The sequence below is a fragment of the Salvelinus fontinalis genome, chromosome 2 (genome assembly GCF_029448725.1).
Source record: "Salvelinus fontinalis isolate EN_2023a chromosome 2, ASM2944872v1, whole genome shotgun sequence".
Classification (NCBI taxonomy): Eukaryota; Metazoa; Chordata; class Actinopteri; order Salmoniformes; family Salmonidae; genus Salvelinus; species Salvelinus fontinalis.
Window position 1 is genome coordinate 21,296,811 of NC_074666.1, and position 22,323 is coordinate 21,319,133.

Below are 22,323 nucleotides of genomic sequence, written 5' to 3' on the forward strand. Positions count from 1 at the left end.
GAGGTGGGCGTGGGAGCCATTCTGTCCCAGCGCTTCCAGTCTGACGATAAGGTTCATCCTTGCGCTTACTTTTCTCATCGCCTGTCGCCATCGGAACGCAACTATGATGTGGGTAACCGCGAACTGCTCGCTATCCGCTTAGCCATAGGCGAATGGCGACAGTGGTTGGAGGGGGCGACCGTTCCTTTTGTCGTTTGGACTGACCATAAGAACCTTGAGTACATCCGTTCTGCCAAACGACTTAATGCACGTCAAGCTCGTTGGGCGTTGTTTTTCGCTCGTTTTGAGTTCGTGATTTCCTATCGCCCGGGAAATAAGAACACCAAGCCTGATGCTTTATCCCGTCTCTTTAGTTCTTCTGTGGTTTCTACCGACCCCGAGGGGATTCTCCCTGAAGGGCGTGTTGTCGGGTTGACTGTCTGGGGAATTGAGAGACAGGTAAAGCAAGCGCTCACTCACACTGCGTCGCCGCGCGCTTGTCCTAGTAACCTTCTGTTTGTTCCTGTCTCTACTCGTCTGGCTGTTCTTCAGTGGGCTCATTCTGCCAAGTTAGCTGGCCACCCCGGTGTTCGGGGTACGCTTGCTTCTATTCGCCAGCGGTTTTGGTGGCCTACTCAGGAGCGGGACACGCGTCGTTTCGTGGCTGCTTGTTCGGACTGCGCGCAGACTAAGTCAGGTAACTCTCCTCCTGCCGGTCGTCTCAGACCGCTTCCCATTCCTTCTCGACCATGGTCTCACATCGCCTTAGACTTTATTACCGGTCTGCCTTCGTCTGCGGGGAAGACTGTGATTCTTACGGTTATCGATAGGTTCTCTAAGGCGGCACATTTCATTCCCCTCGCTAAGCTTCCTTCCGCTAAGGAGACGGCACAAATCATCATTGAGAATGTGTTCAGAATTCATGGCCTCCCGTTAGACGCCGTTTCAGACAGAGGTCCGCAATTCACGTCACAGTTTTGGAGGGAGTTCTGTCGTTTGATCGGTGCTTCCGTCAGTCTCTCTTCCGGGTTTCATCCCCAGTCTAACGGTCAAGCAGAAAGGGCCAATCAGTCGATTGGTCGCATTTTACGCAGCCTTTCGTTTCGAAACTCTGCGTCTTGGGCAGAACAGCTCCCCTGGGCTGAGTATGCTCACAACTCGCTTCCTTCGTCTGCTACCGGGCTATCTCCGTTTCAGAGTAGTCTTGGTTACCAGCCTCCTCTGTTCTCGTCCCAGCTCGCCGAGTCCAGCGTTCCCTCCGCTCAGGCTTTTGTCCAACGTTGTGAGCGCACTTGGAGGAGGGTCAGGTCTGCACTTTGCCGTTACAGGGCGCAGACTGTGAGAGCCGCCAATAAACGTAGGATTAAGAGTCCTAGGTATTGTCGCGGTCAGAGAGTGTGGCTTTCCACTCGTAACCTTCCCCTTACGACAGCTTCTCGCAAGTTGACTCCGCGGTTCATTGGTCCGTTCCGTGTCTCTCAGGTCGTCAATCCTGTCGCTGTGCGACTGCTTCTTCCGCGACATCTTCGTCGCGTCCACCCTGTCTTCCATGTCTCTTGTGTCAAGCCTTTTCTTCGCGCTCCCGTTCGTCTTCCCTCCCCCCCTCCCGTCCTTGTCGAGGGCGCACCTATTTACAAGGTACGGAAGATCATGGACATGCGTTCTCGGGGACGTGGTCACCAGTACTTAGTGGATTGGGAGGGTTACGGTCCTGAGGAGAGGAGTTGGGTTCCATCTCGGGACGTTTTGGACCGTTCGTTGATTGATGATTTCCTCCGTTGCCGCCAGGGTTCCTCCTCGAGTGCGCCAGGAGGCGCTCGGTGAGTGGGGGGGTACTGTCATGTTTTGTCATTTGATTATCATGTCTTGTCCCTGTGCTTCCCTTCCATTTGTCTCCCTCTGCTGGTCTTAGTAGGTTCTTTCCCTCTTTCTATTCCTCTCTCTTCCCCTCCCTCTCTTCCTCTCTCGCTCTCTCTCTATCGTTCCGTTCCTGCTCCCAGCTGTTCCTCATTTTCCTAACTACCTCATTTAATCTTTCACACCTGTCCCCTATTTTGCCCTCTGATTAGAGTTCCTATTTCTCCCTCTGTTTTCCGCTTCTGTCCTTGTCGGATCTTTGTTTGAGGTTTGCTGTTCTGTGTCCTGGTTCCGCCCTGTCGTGTTTTTGCCTTCAACAGATGCTGCGTGTGAGCAGGTGTCATCTAAGATATATCCTGGAGTACCGTTTTGTTTAAGACTGGAATAAAGACTCTGTTTTTGTTAAGTCGCTTTTGGGTCCTCATTCACCAGCATAACACACTTAGGTTGGAGTCATTAAAACTTGTTTTTCAACCACTCCACAAATGTCTTGTTAATTAACTATAGTTTTGGAAAGTCGGTTAGGACATCTACTTTGTGCATGACACAAGTCATTTACAGACAAGTGTTTACAGACAGATTATTTCACTTATAATTCACTGTATCACAATTCCAGTGGGTCAAAAGTTTACATACAATAAGTTGACTGCCTTTAAACAGCTTGGAAAATTCCAGAAAATGACGTCATGGCTTTAGAATCTTCTGATAGGCTAATTGACATAATTTGAGTCAATTGGAGGTGTACCTGTGGATGTATTTCAAGGCCTACCTTCAAACTCAGTGCCTCTTTGCTTGACATCATGGGAAAATCTAAAGAAATCAGCCAAGACCTCAATTTTTTTTTGTAGACCTCCACAAGCCTGGTTCATCCTTTGGAGCAATTTCCAAACGCCTGAAGGTACCACGTTCATCTGTACAAACAATAGTATGCAAGTATTAAACACCATTGGACCACTAAGCCGTCATACCGCTCAGGAAGGAAACACGTTCTGTCTCCTAGAGATGAACGTACTTTGGTGCGAAAAGTGCAAATCAATCCCAGAACAACAGCAAAGGACCATGTGAAGATGTTGGAGGAAACAGGTACAAAAGTAGCTATATCCACAGTAAAACGAGTCCTATATCGACATAACCTGAAAGTCCGCTCAGCAAGGAAGAAGGCACTGTTCCAAAACCGCCATAAAAAAGTCAGACTACGGTTTGCAACTGCACATGGGGACAAAGATCTTACTTTTTGGAGAAATGTCCTCTGGTCTGATGAAACAAAAATAGAACTATTTGGCCATAATGACCATAGTTATGTTTGGAGGAAAAAGGGGTGTGGCTTGCAACCTGAAGAACAACATCCAAACCGTGAAGCACGGGGGTGGCAGCATCATGTTGTGGGGGTGCTTTGCTACAGGAGGGACTGGTACACTTCACAAACTAGATGGCATCATGAGACAGGGAAATGATGTGGATATATTGAAGCAACATCTTAAGACATCAGTCAGGAAGTTAATGGGTCTTCCAAATGGACAATAACCCCAAGCATACTTCCAAAGTTGTGGCAAAATGGCTTAAGGACAACAAAGTCAAGGTATTGGAGTGACCATCACAAAGCCCTGACCTCAACCCTAAAGAAAATTTGTGGGCAGAACTGAAAAAGCGTGTGTGAGCAAGGAGACCTACAAACCTGACTCAGTTACACCAGCTCTGTCAGGAGGAATGGGACAAAATTCCCCCAACTTATTGTGGGAAGCTTGTGGATGCTACCCAAAACGTTTGACCCACGTTAAACAATGTAAAGGCAATGCTACAAAATACTAATTGAGTGTATGTAAACTTCTGACCCACTGGGAAAAACTTATTTCTGTTTTTAATTTTTAATAATTTAGCAAACATTTCTTAAACCTGGTTTTGCTTTGTCATTATGGGGTATTGTGTGTAGATTGATGAGTTTTTGTAAAAATGTTGAATCAATTTTAGAATAAGTCTGTGACGTAACAAAATGAGGAAAAAGTCAAGGGGTCTGAATACTCACCGAATGTATTAGTATGTAGAATAGAGATTAAGTGTGGTTTGTTAGTTGTTTAGATATCTTGGCCATGTTCTGTTATAATCTTCACCCGGCACAGCCAGAAGAGGACTGGCCACCTCTCATAGCCTGGTTCCGCTCTAGGTTTCTTCCTAGGTTTGGCCTTTCTAGGGAGTTTTTCCTAGCCACCGTGCTCCTACACCTGCATTGCTTGCTGTTTGGGGTTTTGGGCTGGGTTTCTGTACAGCACTTTGATATATCAGCTGATGTAAGGGTTATATAAATAAATTTGATTTGATTTGAAATTTCATTAGATAATTAGAGGTATTTTAGCACATCAAAAGGTCAACATAAGACCAGAGAATGGATATTTGCCTCTGTTTGGGGAAATGTTGGGCCGGTTGCACAGATTTGAAGGCATGAAGACATTTGATCTTGAGACTAGGAAAGAGTGGAGAGGAGATCCGTCAGAAGAGTTCACACAGACAGACATATCATACATGATTAAAGTTAAAACGTGCTCCACATTTATGTCAAAGTGACCGCCAGACTTGGCACATGACAACATACAACATGCTTGGCCAACAATGAGCAGTGAGGGTTCCGCGTTGCCAATAGTGGATCTTGTTGGTGATTTGTGATGAGCAGGTGAGGGCTGCAGTGACAGAGTGAAACTGAAACGGATCAGGGGAAAGAGATACTGGGGGCTGCATTGAAGTGGTTGCTGGGAGTCTACACAAAAAAAAAAAATCTAAAAGGGTCCTTCGGCTGTCCCCATGGGAGAAGCAATTTTGGTTCCAGGTAGAACCTTTTTGGTTTCAATATAGAACCCTCTGTAGAAAGGGTTCTACCTGCAACCAAAAAGGTCTCTTCAAAGGGTTCTTCTATGGGGACAGCCGAAGAACCCTTTACATGGATGGTGTGACTGGAATGTATGGACCTAGAGGAAATACTGGCAGTGAATATAGACAGGAAACCCTTTAAGAGAGTTTGATCATGATGCTTAGCCGCGGGAAGTAGGGGTGCTGAGGGTGCTGCAGCACCCCTGAAAAATCATTATTACTATTTATTTATTTCTCACAAAAGTAGTGCACTGGACCTTTATTGGTACTGCATTAACCGAATGAAATATCCATTTGTAGCACCAAACATCTTCCAGCGGCTACGTCATGGTGCACTGCTTCGGTTCATTTCAAAGATACGGAGATACTGTATTTTATCCCAGTAAGATCCCAGTTTTATTAAGGCTACAATCATCTGCAGGCGAGTCAAGGAATCAGGCAACTAAACTCAGTTGCATGGGCGCTGTATGCCCTAGGGGACAGCTTAGAAAGGATGGATGAAAGGATAGAGATAATAGAGTACACTAGAGAGATGACAGGTCTTGTGTAGGGGGTGTGGTTGTTTACCTGGAGGCGGTGGGGGAAAAGAGTGGGAATTTGTTCGCACTCGTCTACTGCCGTCACAGGAGCCTGTCAGAGACGCAGAGAAAAAAGGTAAGTAATGTTAACCAGCAGCATTGTGTATATACTGTAGATGAAATGTCAGTAGAGATTGTACAAAAAAAATCACCTTTACCAATGGAGAGTAACACTGAGGAACAGGAATTATAATTCAATCCTCAAATGTTTACGTTTGGTGGTAATAATACCATAATACCTATATATGTATTTTTTTAATAGAGTAGGCAGACAATTTCTGCAAATTGATATTTCTGAACACTCACCTTTCCTCATTCTGCTGTTAGGATTAGGGTATGTGAAGGATCGGACTCGTTTGTTTGGACTAATTCCCACAACTATTGGAGAACAAGCCAAGTACACATAAATACATTACTGCCAATGCAATAGAAAGCAACAGAGATTCTTCAAAATGTTTCCTCATTATGACATGCAGCAGATATAATGCTGACCTGATCCCTCCTCCCATCGCTCTGCTCTCCTCTGTAGAAAATCAGTTCAGAAAGAAAGTTCAGAAATACAAACTAATGATACATATTCTTCCATTACATATTTCTGAATGTATCCTTTTGATTAGCAACTACTTTTTAATAATGCATGTGCATCATTTGTCAACATGTTACCCTTCAGGATATGATTCAGATTACCTTCATGGAAAGCGTGAAAGACTTCTGAAAGACGAACACCGGTGGGGCAAGCACAGTTTTCTCTGTGAAAAGACAGATTATAGCACAGTTAGAGAATTATCCTTATTGAAGTTTGATACAGCGACTGAGTCATTATCCATGAGTGAATCTTAGCTAAACCGTAACTGAGTTTAAAAGCGTTTACTTAAATTCAAATAGGAAAACACTTTTCCTAATTTTGTCACTGAAACCACAAAGACGTAACCAGGGAAATGACTGAGACTGTGAGCTGTCAGTACACACTGTTCTGCCAAGACACTAAAATGCAAAGTTAGGAAAATCAACAGTAGCACTGTTCTGAATTTCAGAGTAATTTCCTACTACATTTATTATTCCTCAATTAATCCTCAAAAAACACAGCCAACTAAACAAGGACCCAAAGAGCGGTGAGATCTCTAGGCTCGCCCACAGTTCTGACTGGAGATGTCCATCGTCATCCCACCCCAATGTGTTATTTTAATCAATGGAGGCTTTGACATCCAAGGCCTCTTATGTAACCACGCAGCCTGACAACAGGCCCTGGACGCTGGGGACAAGCCCACCGTGGCAGGGCTGAGTGATGGGATAGCAGTGGAGGTGTGAGCCAGCTATGCACCAGACGCCAAGACTTGGCCCTGGGTCAAACTGACTGAGACTGGTCCAGACCTGTATGGAGGCTATAAATACACAGGAACTCTGTCACTGATCTGACCTCATATGATCAACTCAGCTTAGAGTCAATTAGTAAGGTCTTTTGGTGTGCTAATTCACATGTTGAGATTTGCCAGTGCTGTGTCAGTCAGTGACTGTGTTCACTATGGGCATGGAGAAAGATGGCGTTCACACTTCACAGTCAGTGACAGATGGTCACTTGGAATTCACCCAAGTCTATGGTGTGAGCAGCCTATTCTAAAGACAACTGACTGTTCAGATGCAACTGATTAATATGTGTCCTATATACTGATGATTAACAGTGTTTGATTTTTGCATTTATGCAGTTGTTCAACTTTCTTTGAAAGCTAAAAAGTACAGTAATGGGTCAATGGAGGCTATTTCTAACACAAGCCACAGTAATCCTGTCTGTGACCTCCTGGGGAAATCAGAGCAAGCTCTACTTATTAACTCTACAGTCCAACTCTAAAGGCTTCCAGTCACATGACCTACTGTAGACAAACAGCAGGTCCCCACAAATGGAATTGCAATTAGTTTACACAACACTCCAACAGTCAAGTGGTGCAAGAGACAAGTGCCTATTACTCTGAATGTAACAGCATAGAAGGGTGGTCATCAGTGTATAAGGTAGAGTGTTTTTGCTGAGTGTCAATAGGAGCACTGTGTATCCTCCCTGACACATAGGTGATGTCATCGCTGCTGTGGGAAAATACTTATTCACAGGTTAGGTACCGTACTACTCACAGTTGAGTTTGGTCACCCCAGACAACGCGAATATACAGGAACAATTAAACCCATTGCATCTCCTCCATCTCAACTCTTCTTTCCCGAATCTCCACTAACCTTTCCTACTCTTCTCTCCTTCTCTCTCCTCTTCCTCCCCTCCTCCCCCCTTATCCTATCTTCTGTCTGGGCAGACAGTGTCTCAGTTACCATAGGTCTGAGTGTCCAGAGGTCAGACAGCCCCGGACCTCGGCTGAGGGCCATACGTAACAGACGTCATGAGAAAATCCTGACATGATGCACACTGTCAGGCTAGCGCCAGAGAGCAGGCAACTCTTTATGACAGCCGCTCTTTTTCCACATCACGGATTGAAAGGGTCATTACATAAGTGAGAGAGGAGAGTACTAAATAAACACGTTTCATGAACAGACATGCTTGCCATTTATGAAATGAAAAATAAATTAAGCTAGTTTCCTTTAAGCTTAAAAGAGCATTCCTTGGAATATTGCTGACAAGGTCTGTCTATACATTAATCAATTTTTACATTTTTTTTTCTCAAAGAGAAAAAACCCTAACATGCTTGTATCTGGTAGAAAAACCCGAGAAGCACTGGAAACTAAGGCAAGACCCAATCACTCAGAGACGAGGACCATACAATGGTGATCTATGAAGATTGACATCAATAGAGATGCACATGCCCTGTCCATGCTCATTGCAGGAGTGGATCATAAATATTTCCTGAGGCCTCTCAAAGAGAATTAATGCTCACAGGTAGACCATTCTATTGCAGTCTTTATAAGGAAGGCACAACTAACTAGTCTTTATTGTATGAAGACCTCAACAGAGCCTTTCAGCAGCATGTACTAAAAAAACAGTAAGCCTACTCTAAAAGTGAATCATGTCATTTTTCCATGGTAATACTTTCATTTGGTTGGAATCTGTTTTCTGTACAGATTTTGAATAAAATATAATTGTTTAATGTCCCCTAGTTTCAGCTTTTGGAAGGCACAGAGGAGAGATTGAACTGTTTGTTGAAGTATGTTTTGTTCTCTCTGTCCTCTGCTAGTGGTAACTTAACCATCCTGTAAAGAAGCAGTGAGCTTCTCTTCTGGCAGAAGCTGAATATGCCATAAACACCACTGCCAGCAGTGGCAGTGCTCCACAAACCGCTGCCCTGAGAAAGAGACGCAGAGGAGAGCCCATTAAACACACATGCACGCATGCACATTTTCTCAAATTTCCTTGTCTCTGTTAGGAGCAGGAGTGGGTTGGTGCGGGGAGCACTCCCCCTAAAAGCTGCCTCAAACTAGGCTACTCTGGTCTCAATCAGAATGTTACTCCGTGGCTGGGCGGGGTTAAAGGGGCAGAGGACCAGGAAAAAAAATCACTCCGCCATGTCACAAGCAGCAGCTGCCCACACAACACTCACATTGGGGGACAATGCTTTGCTCCAAGCCCCCACCAAGCCCCGTCCCCTTCATAACGCTGCCTTGCCTCCCCCTGTCTTCCCCCTAATTGAGCGTACCCACTGTCACATGTTATGAAGACAGCCTCTATTCACACACGTGCTGGCTGCGGGCCCAAGTGGGGTTTCAGTGGTTCCAGCAACCGTTCTCAGATCGTCCAAACGAGAACAACACAACAATAGCTCAATCTAGCAGAACATCTGGGCTTCATTTGGGGAGCTGGGGTAACATAAGGACAAAACAACTTGAAAGACCACGTGGCCACCATACAGTTGCATCACAGCCTTATGGTCAGACAGATGGTTACAGACATTGATATAAACCAGTCAGACAAAAACAGCACTATTCTTCTAATACAAGAATGTGAGTTCTGGATTTGGGAACTCAACAAAACAATATTTACAGTGTGAATTTCAGCCGCAAAGCCTGAACTAATAAATGTCACCCACCAGTGCAATTCACCAGGGGTATTCACTCTTACCCTACGAAGTCCGGAGCCTGCTGGTTTTCTGTTCTACCTGATACTTAATTGGACCCACCTGGTATCCCAGGTCTTTAATCAAGGACTGATTTGAGAGGAATAATGAAAAAAAGCGGAACTAGCTTCGATGTCTATTCCTGAACCAACTCAGTGGCCTTGTGGTTAGAGTGTCTGCCCTGAGATTGCAAGATTGGGAGTTTGATCCCCGGTTGAGTCATACCAAAGCTGTAAAATTGAGACCTGATGCGTCTCTGCTTGGCACTCAACATTAAGGAGATAGATTGGGGGTAAGGCCCTGTGATAGAGTAGTGTCCTGTCCAGGGGGTGTCCTTGTACCAAGGTTTGTGCAAGGCTACTTACTCTTTCTGATAAAAGAGAGGGCTTTCCTAATATATATAGGGACCTCACACTGTATGAACAAAGATACCATTTTAGGAAAACGTTTGGGGCCTCCTGTAGAACAGGAAATGCTGAAAGGAAAACCTTAACTCTGCTGGTGCCCCAGATTCCAGCCAAGGACCCCCTGCAAAGGGTCTAACACACACACGCAAGCACGCGCAAGCACACACACACACACACACACACACACACACACACACACACACACACACACACACACACACGCACGCACGCACGCACGCACGCACGCACGCACGCACACACACACACACACACACACACACGGAGCTCCCCCTGGATGCTGTCTTACTCCTGAGTCCATAAGCCAGACTGGGCCTCTAACAGGCTATTATAAGGGGTGCTTCACCACTATAGGAATGTTGGGCTACTTACAACAACCTCCAACTATGGGAACGGGCATATCTAACTCACTGAGGCCTCAGTCACACCCTCATGAATCACTTGTCATATCTCTGTTAGCTCTGCAGCTCTGGACGAAAACAGACTTTTACTGAGAAACTAGGAGAAAATAAGATCTTACCGGATTGAATGTCCTAAGACCATTTGATTTTCCTGGGAATATCAGAAATTATTTGTAATTTATTGATGAGCTATTGTGCTAATCTTTAATAATTTGGTTACCTCGATGGCCTCTTAACTCGACCTAAACACTATCTCAGCCTGCTTATTATTTCCCCTACAGCAAACAGCGGGGCTAAACATGGTTACCATTGAAAGTACCGGTAACGAGACAGTATTTCTGAATTTACTGTGAGCTATACATCCAAATCGCTCTAGTTAAGGCCCCTGGGAAAACATTCAAATCCAGAACTTCGGGTCAACTGCTCTGCTTCTCTTGTAGATGTTTTTTTTTCTTCTTCTCCACCTAGCAATAGAATAATCTAGTATGTTTCGTCACTTCAGTCTGAAACATGAACAGACGTGTGATTGGAAATCTAAAAGGGGAAGGTGGGTGCCTATAACACCATAAGAAGGAGGGGGACTGTAGTTTGGGTATGGAGGAGGGAGGGGGGATATCTCAGTGTTCACGCTGGAACATGAGAAAGAGCCTAGTCATTGGCCATGACCAGAGCTAGCTAGTTTGGTAGCTTGGTGGAGAAAACTGGTATTAGCTAGCCTGACCTGGTCCTCGTTTTCATTAGTGGAGTCTGTAACCTCAAGTGGGTGGTAAATAATAACCACTACTCCTGGGATGAGATCTGATCATGTCTTACACATACAGTACTTCTCCAATGCACTCACTTCATCCCTGATTCCTGACACATCCCACTGTGTTACACCAGGGTGACACTGAGCTGCAGATGACAACCCTGCAGCCATAGAATGTCAACTCATCCATATAGGTTAGACATGGATGTGCAAAAGGTTACAGGCTTGGTTCAAAAGCAACACGTACCAAGCTATAACTGTATTATAAATGTACTGAGATCAAACTATAACTGTATTATAAATGTACTGAGATCAAACTATAACTGTATTATAAATGTACCAAGATCAAACTATAACTGTATTATAAATGTACTGAGATCAAACTATAACTGTATTATAAATGTACTGAGATCAAACTATAACTGTATTATAAATGTACCAAAATCAAACTATAACTGTATTATAAATGTACCAAGAACCAAGCTATAACTGTATTATAAATATACCAAGATGTACCCAGCTATAACTGTATTGTAAATGTACGAAGAACCAAGCTATAACTGTATTTTAAATCAGGTCAATTACTGAACCACACGTTCATCCTCCTGCATTGTTTTCCAGAAAATCAACAGGCCTGAGCTAAGAACCTGTCCAGAGCCCACATATACTGTGTCCATGCTTCTGTGCATGTGTGCTCTATGTAGTTAAATAAGATAAGAACACTAGAGATATTGCATCAGGATACAGTGTGTATGTATGTATGTGTATGTGCGTGTGTGTGTTCATTATGAGTGTAGACTAAATATTGATGTCACTACTGAAAGAGCAAAGAAGAGCAATGATATCTACATGTGCTATGGTAAACAATTGTGTATTTTTCCAAATATTTTTCTGTGAATGAGTTTCATGTTTGCAGTAGGGCCTACTAAGAGCTTGTCACATTGAGAGTGAATAAATGGGGAATATTAATCATGTGTGGCATTATGGCACTAAAAACATAATCTCTAAAAATAAAAACAAAACCTTGATTATATTAAGGTCTTCAAATCTATTCATATTATTATCTAGCAGTAAAGATCTGTTCAAGTCGCTTTAAAAAAGTGAGACGCAATGACAACCATACCGTTTAACTCCTCAGGTCCGTCCTGCGCGCATCCTCCATCCCCCGAGTGCTGCCACGAAGAGGTGTTCCCCATCAGCGGTCTGGCGGTGACAGCTCCTCCCGCTCCACACATACTGTCCGCGGGCTCCATCGTACAGGAAGGCTTTGCATGGAAGTCCGAGACAGGCATCATTGAATAATACCCTGAAATATCTTCGTTCGGGGAAAGATTCCCTCTCATTCTACGGATCTGAAGATGTGATAAACTACCGTAGTAAAATAAACACAACCTCAAGAAAATAAAGAAGAATCCAGATAAAGGTGGTGATTTGCTCCTTTGGTGTCAAAACTTGATACTCCTGATTTGTTGATTTTGGCACTCTCCAGTCAGTTGTCTGTCGCGTAGCCTTTGCTGTGTGTGTGAATGAACAGTCATATCCCGTGTTTACTACCGAGCATGGCTCCTGGCTGCTTGTGAAATGTGGGCGTGGTAAGTCTTGAGTGATTTAGCCAGGGCAGCACCCTCAATCAGTTTGTAGCGCTAAATTCACTCTTCTCTTATGCCATTAAAAACATTTCCCAAAAATACAAATAAATGCTATTCTGCGCAATCCTACAGATTTACCCGCTATAGCCTAGACGATGTAACCTATTAAGTAGGTACTGCATAATAAAGAAACATAGATTCTGCCATGATGGGTGCTACATGAAAGTAATCTGCCCAGACAAAGAAATTGGATGTCTCTACCATGCTCTAGATTAGAAATAGGTGTAAATGAACATTTGACAACATATGCTCAATTTGCCAGTGCAGGAATTCCAATGGTTGTGTGCTAGAACAAACAGTGATGAACAATGGCATGATGCTCTGTGTGTTATTGCCTTATCCCCACTGGAATGGAATTTATGGAACTTTGCCCAAAGATCACCTGAATCTAACTCTCATGAGTAGAACTCAAAGTTCAAGTTAAGCATTTTGCAAAAGCCCAAGCCACAATAAGGTATTATACAGAAACAGTTGAGAAGCAGCTCAACTGCCATTCAAAAGTTGATGCAGCTGCATGTAACTCAAGTACAGTAGGCCAGGCCTGTGTAATGAACTTTGAGTTCTACTCATGAGAGACAACCTGGGAAATGTCCAGAGTGAGCTTGTATTCAAATGTTGTTGGATTCTTGCCCCAAATCATGAGGGAGAAACAGGATATGAATCTGTGTAGCCTTTGCTTAATGAGAGACAATAGTGGCAACTTCACTCTGTGCTGCAACTTCATTCCCACTATTCCCAAATTCCATGGTAGCTGCACTACTTATTTATTATTGACAGTATATGGTGACACAGAGCCTTGATTCTTATTATAGTAGATGCATAATGACACTAATTATCACAATTTTCATCATTTAATAAAGCATTCTGTCTTTCTATTGATCCTAACTTAGTCTTGTCTGTTGAGTGTGTAGTTTACCCGGTGATAGGAATGGTAAATGTGGCCCAGTGCCCATAGCTATTAATAACCTGGAGTGGACCGTTGAGCTCTATCATTAAGAATAGTTTTATGAATTGCCAGCTAAATAAATCAACATTTGTTTATTAGGTTTCTTTTACAAATTGTCCCAAGACAGCTAAGGATTAATGTGATATCAGGAGACATTTTAAAATGCCAAGCAGCATTAGAACACACAGTACATGCTGGTGCCTGCCTGGTTGTCATGTGAGATCCCCCAGCTGGTGATTGTGATTCATTGACTATACAGGGACAGGCTCTGAGTGAAGGGTGCAGGACTGGAATGGGCTGGTTTTCGGAGCATGCTCAGTTGGAGCGGGAGGAATTTTCCACTGTGTGTCCATGCAGCAGCCATAGAGGGGGCAAAGGCTTTCTGTTCAGAGGGGCTGCTTGTGTGCATGAGTTATGTTGTAGTGTGTTATTGTGTGTAACTGTGCATTCATTTTTACTTCATCTGTTTAGTGGTATAACTACTGTGGACGATGAGTGTATCTGTTTATGTGTGTACAGTATGTATGAGCTCTTGTGTTCTTTCATGTTTTTTTTTTAGTTCATGGCTTTTTTTCACAATATGTTTTTATGTCATTGGGGGATGTTAGGGGTTGTATGTCTGTTTGTTGTGTTTGTCTATGTGTGGTCTGAATGTGCTTGCTCTGACTGTGAGCATTTCACAATCATGGTTTGTTTTTAACTCTCAGGGCCCGGCTCCCCCTCGACTATCTCTCTCTCTCTGGGCCAGAGGGTATTCCTTTTTAGGTCCATTACACATTACACAACCCTTTCTGCCCTTCATCTATCTCAGCTGATAACAATCAGCAGGTCTTTCTCTCTCTCACCGACCTTGGCACAGAACACTATAATTGGACTATAGCCGTGTGTGTGTGTGAGTCCACAACATACCCTGCTAATGCTCAGGTCTGACCAGGCCATTATAACCCATAAAACAGATGTCACTGAACCTTTTACTTCCACAATCTTCTGAAGTCCCATCATATTACAGTATTGAAAGGGAATTCAGTCATGTTATAAATGTGTACATTATATGAATTATGGTAATAAAAAAAGTAATTTACCTGAATGCACTGAGGGAGAAATAAGTGGAAACACTACATTTTGAGAAAATGTGAGCTCCTCATAAATCAGTGCACCTGGGATCGGATGGGAGTGTTTATGACAATTTTGCCAGTGAAATATTTCAAGACATCTGGGTTAATACAGTGCCATCTATTGGTGAAAGGTTCTCAATGTTATTTTTCAAATAAAAAATTAAATAAAATGTTATTAGTCACATGCATTGAATACAACATTCACCTTACATTGAAATACTTGCTTACAAGCTCTTTCCCAAAGAGATTAATAAGAAGATAAAAACATAAGAGAAATTAAACACACAAGAATGCAGCTATATACAGGGAGTACCAATAAAATAACAATGTGCATTGGGATACATGTTAGTTGAGGTAGGTATGTACTGTCACGTCCTGACCATAGTGCTTATGTGTTTTGCTTGTTTTAGTGTTGGTCAGGACGTGAGCTGGGTGGGCATTCTATGTTGTGTGTCTAGTTTGTCTGTTTCTGTGTTCGGCCTAATATGGTTCTTAATCAGAGGCAGCTGTCAATCGTTGTCCCTGATTGAGAATCATATATAGGTGGCTTGTTTTGTGTTGGGATTTTGTGGGTGGTTGTTTCCTGTCTTTGTGTTTTCTATGCACCAGCTAGGACTGTATCGGTTTGCCACATTTATTCTTTTGTATTTGTTAAGTGTTCACGTTTAACGTTCGTATTAAACATGTTGAGCACTGGCTACGCTGCCTGTTGGTCTGATCCCTGTTACACCCCCTCTTCTAGTGAAGAGAGGAAAGGCTGCCGTTACATGTACATGTAGGCAAGGGTAAAGTGACTAGGCATCAGGATAGATAATAATACCATGTTGTGTACTTTGCTTTGTTGTGCTACTGTTACTTTCTGCTGACTGCTAATACATGGTTCAGTAACACAGCTATAAATTCCTTATTGATTCAACGTTCTTTTTTCATTTGGAGCTAATCACAGACAAACTGAATTCCTGCACCTGAATACTTATACACCATTGGAAAAAAAACTGAAACACTTTGCAGATGTTCCTTGACCACCCATATAGGCATTTGAAGCTGAACACCAACCTATCCATCGCCAAAAAAAGAAGAACAAAATTGAAAAGAAGCCTGGAATAAGGAGTAGAGAATCTAAAGAGGTAGAGTAGTTTTGACCATACAGGAGTTGGGATCTTAAAGTAGTCTACAATTAATTAGGATGCCAATTGTTTCCCATAGTCTCTCTAGCAGGACAACGACCTGAAATAAACTTCAATATCAGTATCCTATGGAGTGATTTAAACATATACAGTTGAAGTCGGAAGTTTACATACACTTAGGTTGGAGTCATTAAAACTCGTTTTTCAACCACTCCACAAATTTCTTGTTAAAACTTCTCTAGGACAGGGGGCAGCATTTTCACGTTTGGATGAAAAGCATACCCAAATTCAACTGCCAGCTACTCATAAGATAAGATAAGATATGCAAATTGTTAGTAGATTTGGATAGAAAACACTCTGAAGTTTCTAAAACTGTTTGAATCATGTCTGTGAGTATAACAGAACTTATTTAGCAGGCAAAACCCCGAGGACAAACATTCAGATTTTTGTTGTTGTTGAGATCACTCTCTTTTCAATGGATTTTCATTGGGAATACAAATTTCTAATGGACCTTCTTGCAGTTCCTACCGCTTCCACTGGATGTCAACAGTCTTTAGAAATTGGTTGAGGGTTTTTCCTTTGTGTGATGAAGAAGTACGGCCATTTTGAATCAGGGTCACTTGTTGTGTCCTGTTTGTTAGAGGCGTATGACCAGAAGGCTAGCTACAGTTTGTTTTAATCCTGTATTGAACACAGATCATCCCGTCTTCAATTTTATCGATTATTTACGTAAAAAAATACCTAAAGTTGTATTACAAAAGTAGTTTGAAATGTTTTGGCAAAGTTTACAGGTAACTTTTGAGATATTTTGTAGTCACGTTTCACAAGTTGGAACTGGTGTTTTTCTGCATCAAACACGCCAAATAAATGGACATTTTGGATATATATCAACGGAATTGTAACGGCTTTCGTCTTCCTCTGACGAGGAGTAGTAGGAAGGATCGGAAGACCAATGTGCAGCGTGGTACGTATCCATATTTATTACAATACTTTTCCAGAATGAACAAAAACAATGAACTGACGAAAACCAACAAAGCTACAGTCCCGAACTAGTGAACACAGAAAAAACAGGAACACACGAACAGGAACAATCACCCACAAAACACACTACAAAACAGGCTACCTAAATATGGTTCCCAATCAGAGACAATGACTAACACCTGCCTCTGATTGAGAACCATATCAGGCCAAACAAGAAACCCCACATAGAAACAGAAAACATAGACTGCCCACCCCAACTCACGCCCTGACCATACTAAAACAAAGAAAAAACAAAAGAACTATGGTCAGAACGTGACAGTACCCCCCCCCCCCCAAGGTGCGGACTCCGGACGCAAAACCTGAACCTATAGGGGAGGGTCTGGGTGGGCATCTGTCCGCGGTGGTGGCTCTGGCGCTGGACGTGGACCCCACTCCACCATTGTCTTTGTCCGCTTCAGTGACGTCCTTTGAGCGGCGACCCTTGCCGCCGACCTTGGCCTGGGAACCCTAATAAAGGGCCCCACTGGACTGAGGAGCGCCTATGGACTGAGGGGCAGCTCCGGACTGAGGGGCAGCTCCGGACTGAGGGGCAGCTCCGGACTGAGGGGCAGCTCCGGACTGAGGGGCAGCTCCGCAATGAGGGGCAGCTCCGGACTGAGGGGCAGCTCCGGACTGAGGGGTAGCTCCGGACTGAGGGGTAGCTCCGGACTGAGGGGTAGCTCCGGACTGAGGGGTAGCTCCGGACTGAAAGGCAGCTCCGGACTGAAAGGCAGCTCCGGACTGAAGGGCAGCCCCGGACTGAAGGGCAGCTCCGGACTGAGGGGCAGCTCAGGACTGAGGGGCATCTCAGGACTGACGGGCAGCTCCGGACTGAAGGGCGGCTCTGGACTGAAGGGCGGCTCTGGCAGCTCCTGACTGGCGGGCGGCTCTGGCAGCTCCTGACTGGCGGGCGGCTCTGGCAACTCCTGACTGGCGGTCGGCTCTGGCAACTCCTGACTGGCGGGCGGCTCTGGCAGCTCCTGACTGGCGGGCGGCTCCGGCAGCTCCTGACTGACGGACGGCTCTAGCGGCTCAGGACAGACGGGCGGCTCTGACGGCTCAGGACAGACGGGCGGCTCAGATGGCGCTGGACAGACGGGCAGCTCAGGCGGCGCTGGACAGACGGGCAGCTCAGGCGGTGCTGGACAGACGGGCAGCTCAGGCGGCGCTGGACAGACGGGCAGCTCAGGCGACGCTGGACAGACGGAGGACTCTGGCCTGCTGAGGCGCACAGTAGGCCTGGTGCGTGGTGCCGGAACTGGTGGTACCGGGCTGGGGACACGCACCACTGGGCGAGTGCGGGGAGCAGGAACAGGGCATACTGGACCCTGGAGGCGCACAGTTGGCCTGGTGCGTGGTGCCGGAACTGGTGGTACCGGGCTGGGAACACGCACCTCAAGGCGAGTGTGGGGTGCTGGAACTGGAAGCCTGGTACATGGTGCTGGCACCGGAGGACTGGTGCGAGGGACTGCCACAGGAGGGCTGGTACGTGGGGCTGCCACAGGAGGGCTGGTGCTTGTAGAAGGCACCGGATAGACCGGACCGTGGAGGCACACTACAGGTCTCGAGCACCGAGCCTGCCCAACCCTACCTGGCTGGATGCTCACTGTAGCCATGCCAGTGTGGCGAGGTGGAATAAGCCGCACTGGGCTATGTACACGTACAGGAGACACCATGCGTAGGGCTGGTGCCATGTACCCCGGCCCGAGGAGACGCACTGGAGACCAGATGCGTAGAGCCGGTTTCATGGCACCTGTCTCGATGCCCAATTTAGCCCGGCCAATACGAGGTGCTGCTATGTACTGCACCGTGCTATGCACACGTACAGGAGACACCGTGCGCTCTTCCGCATAACACGGTGTCTGCCCGTACTCTCGCTCTCCACGGTAAGCATGGGAAGTTGGCGCAGGTTTCCTACCTGACTTCGCCACACTCCCCGTGTGCCCCCCCCCCCCCCCCCCCGCCCCCGAATACATTTTTGGGGTTGCCTCTCTGGCTTCCAGCCGTGCTTTCGCTGCCTCCAGCTCAGCCTTTGGGCGGCGATATTCACCAGCCTGTGTCCAGGGTCCGACTAACACCTGCCTCTGATTGAGGAATTAATCGAACAAACGGACCATTTGTGATGTTTATGGGACATATTGGAGTGCCAACAACAGAAGCTCGTCAAAGGTAAGGCATTAATTATATTTTTATTTCTGCAACCCTGCAGGCGCGAGCTTCTCTCTCTGTTTACTATGGTGCTATCCTCAGATAATAGCATCGTTTGCTTTCGCCAAAAAGCCTATTTGAATTCTGACATGTTGGCTGGATTCACAACCAGTGTAGCTTTAATTTGGTTTCTTTCATGTGTGATTTAATGAAAGTTTGTTTTTATAGTAATCTGTTTGAATATGGCGCTCTGCATTTTCTCTGGCTTTTGGCCAAGTGAGACAGTAGCGTCCCGCCTAAACTCTGATTTTTGGATATAAATATGAACTTTTTTTTTTTTTTTTTTTTTTTTTTTTTTTAAATTTATCCCATTTTCTCCCCAATTTTCGTGGTATCCAATCGCTAGTAATTACTACCTTGTCTCATCGCTACAACTCCCGTACGGGCACGGGAGAGACGAAGGTCGAAAGCCATGCGTCCTCCGAAGCACAACCCAACCAGCCGTACTGCTTCTTAACACAGCGCGCCTCCAACCCGGAAGCCAGCCGCACCAATGTGTCGGAGGAAACATCGTGTACCTGGCCCCCCTTGGTTGGCGCGCACTGTGCCCGGCCCGCCACAGGAGTCGCTGGAGCGCGATGAGACAAGGATATCCCTACCGGCCAAACCCTCCCTACCCCGGACGACGCTATGCCAATTGTGCGTCGCCCCACGGACCTCCCGGTCGCGGCCGGCTGCGACAGAGCCGAGGCGCGCACCCAGAGACTCTGGTGGCGCAGTTAGCACTGCGATGCAGTGCCCTAGACCACTACGCCACCCGGGAGGCCATAAATATGAACTTTACCGAACAAAACATACATGTATTGTGTAACATGAAGTCCTATGAGTGTCATCTGATGAAGACCATCAAAGGCTAGTGATTAATTCTATCTCTATTTCTGCTTTTTATTACTCCTCTCTTTGGCTGGAAAAATGGCTGTGTTTTTCTGTGGCTATGACCTAACATAATCGTTTGGTGTGCTTTCGCCGTAAATCCTTTTTGAAATCAGACATCTTGGCTGGATTCACAACAAGTGTAGCTTTAATTTGGTGTCTTTCATGTGTGATTTCATGAAAGTTTGATTTTTATAGTAATTTATTTGAATTTGGCGCTCTGCATTTTTACTGGCTTTTGGCCAAGTGGGACGTTAGCGTCCCACATATCCCAGAGAAACTATAGTTTTGGCAAGTCGATTAGGACATCTATTTTGTGCATGACAAGTAATTTTTCCAACAATTGTTTACAGACAGATTATTTCACTTATAATTCACTGTATTACAATTCCAGTGGGTCAGAAGTTTACATACACTAAGTTGACTGTGCCTTTAAACAGCTTGGAAAATTCCAGAAAATTATGTCATGGCTTTAGAAGCTTCTGATAGGCTAATTGACATCATTTGAGTCAATTGGATGTGTACCTGTGGATGTATTTCAAGGCCTACCTTTAAACTCAGTGCCTCTTTGCTTGACATCATGGGAAAATCAAAAGAAATCAGCCAAGACCTCAGAAAAAAAATTGTAGACCTCCACAAGTCTCATTCATCCTTGGGAGCAATTTCCAAACACCTGAAGGTACCACATTCATCTGTACAAACAATAGTACGCAAGTAGAACACCATGGGACTACGCAGCCGTCATACCGCTCAGGAAGGAGACGCGTTCTGTCTCCTAGAGATGAACGTACTTTGGTGCGAAAAGTGCAAATCAATCCCAGAACAACAGCAAAGGACCTTGTGAAGATGCTGGAGGAAACAGGTACAAAAGTATCTATATCCACAGTAAAATGAGTCCTATATCGACATAACCTAAAAGGCCGCTCAGCAAGGAAGAAGCCACTGCTCCAAAACTGCCATAAAAAAGCCAGACTACGGTTTGCAACTGCACATGGGGACAAAGATGGTACTTTTTGGAGAAATGTCCTCTGGTCTGATGAAACAAAATATAACGGTTTGGCCATAATGACCATAGTTATGTTTGGAGGAAAAAGGGGGAGGCTTGCCGAAGAACTCCATCCCAACCGTGAAGCACGAGGGTGGCAGCATCATGTTGTGGAGGTGCTTTGCTACAGGAGGGACTGGTACACTTCACAAAATAGATGGCATCTGACACCCACAGGTCCTGTAAATAAAATAAACAATCAATACCGATCTGATTCGGTTCCGAGGTGGATCAGATCATGAACCAGATTTGACCCAAAATATATAAGAGATGAGGGAGAATCGCATCCAAATTGGGTCAGGTCTGTATCAGACCCAAATGGATCTGAAAGATAAAAAATGCAGCTTTAATGTTGTGCAAGCCATCAGAATTGTTTTGACTTCTCTGGCAGGCAGTGACCTAAGACAGGGAATCTTTACTAGGAGTAAATGTCAGGAGTTGTGAAAAACTGACTTTAAATGTATTTGGCTAAGGTGTATGTAAACTTCCAACATCAACTGTAACTTCACCCAGTTTTGCACAGGCTCTTATATGGCACCTTTTATGCAGTTGTGCAAGTCTTCCTTCTTACCACATGGTGACACCAATGTCTTGCTGCATAATCAAGGCCGCCATAAAAAAAAATCACCTGTCTTATTTAGGCCATACACTAGCATATCAATTTCAAGTTCATGCATGCTCACTATTCCTTTAGCAGGCACTCCCAACAACAGAAAACAGTTAAAGAACATAAAAATTAAGCCTGGGTACATCGAAAGACAATTGCTATGACACAGTCATAGGGATATAATTAACCGATTTGTTATCTGTACATTCCAAATCGCTCACACCCAAAAGTCCTTAGCGTTATAATAGTATTCTATTGCTGTTTGTGACAAGAAGCATAGATCCACACAATGCCCTCCTTATCTGACTGAGGGAAACCCCAGGAAGGGGCCACACCTTTGGACCACAGGTGGGGCTGACAGATGAGGTCAGTGTTAAGTGCTGAGAATAAGGCAACACTAATTTACACCACATAAGGTAAACCAGGTAAAGTCATAGACAACCATCAGTCAATGGGATTTAGCTTGTATCTTTCAATGGACTTTGTGTTCGACAGTGCCTAATGACAGTGCCTCATGAAGTTGTCCATAAAATAAAAAATGCTCACCATTTTCTGTTTCTTATTGTATAGTAAATATATGAAATGACAATCACAACAAATCCTTGCAAAGGAAGAAGGACCTGAACTTGAACAGATGGTTGAAAAACTCCCTGCTTGACTTTCTTGACTTTGTATTTGTATTTATTATGCACTACCGTTCAAAAGTTTGAGGTCACTTAGAAATGTCCTTGTTTTTGAAAGAAAAGCTAAATTTTTGTCCATTAAAATAACCAAAAAATGTATCAGAAATACAGTGTAGACATTGTTCATGTTGTAAATGACTATTGTAGCTGGAAACGGCAG

General features: G+C 44.6%; 1 protein-coding gene across 3 annotated transcripts in view; it reads right to left on the minus strand.

Moving 5' to 3' along the window:
• LOC129814113 (ran-binding protein 3-like) overlaps positions 1 to 12,986 on the minus strand; it is a 30,777-nt gene extending 17,791 nt beyond the window's left edge. The window contains exons 1-6 of one of the 3 annotated variants that reach the window (XM_055866932.1): positions 12,014 to 12,986; positions 5,961 to 6,022; positions 5,766 to 5,796; positions 5,580 to 5,651; positions 5,263 to 5,325; positions 4,229 to 4,294 (exon numbers count right to left, since the gene is read on the minus strand). In XM_055866932.1, the coding sequence (XP_055722907.1) occupies positions 4,229 to 4,294; positions 5,263 to 5,325; positions 5,580 to 5,651; positions 5,766 to 5,796; positions 5,961 to 6,022; positions 12,014 to 12,233 (514 nt within the window). In that variant the 5' untranslated portion in view covers positions 12,234 to 12,986. The remainder of the gene's footprint in view (positions 1 to 4,228; positions 4,295 to 5,262; positions 5,326 to 5,579; positions 5,652 to 5,765; positions 5,797 to 5,960; positions 6,023 to 12,013) is intronic. The other 2 variants (XM_055866923.1, XM_055866941.1) reach the window with 2 other exon arrangements.
• Between the last annotated feature and the right edge of the window lie 9,337 nt (positions 12,987 to 22,323).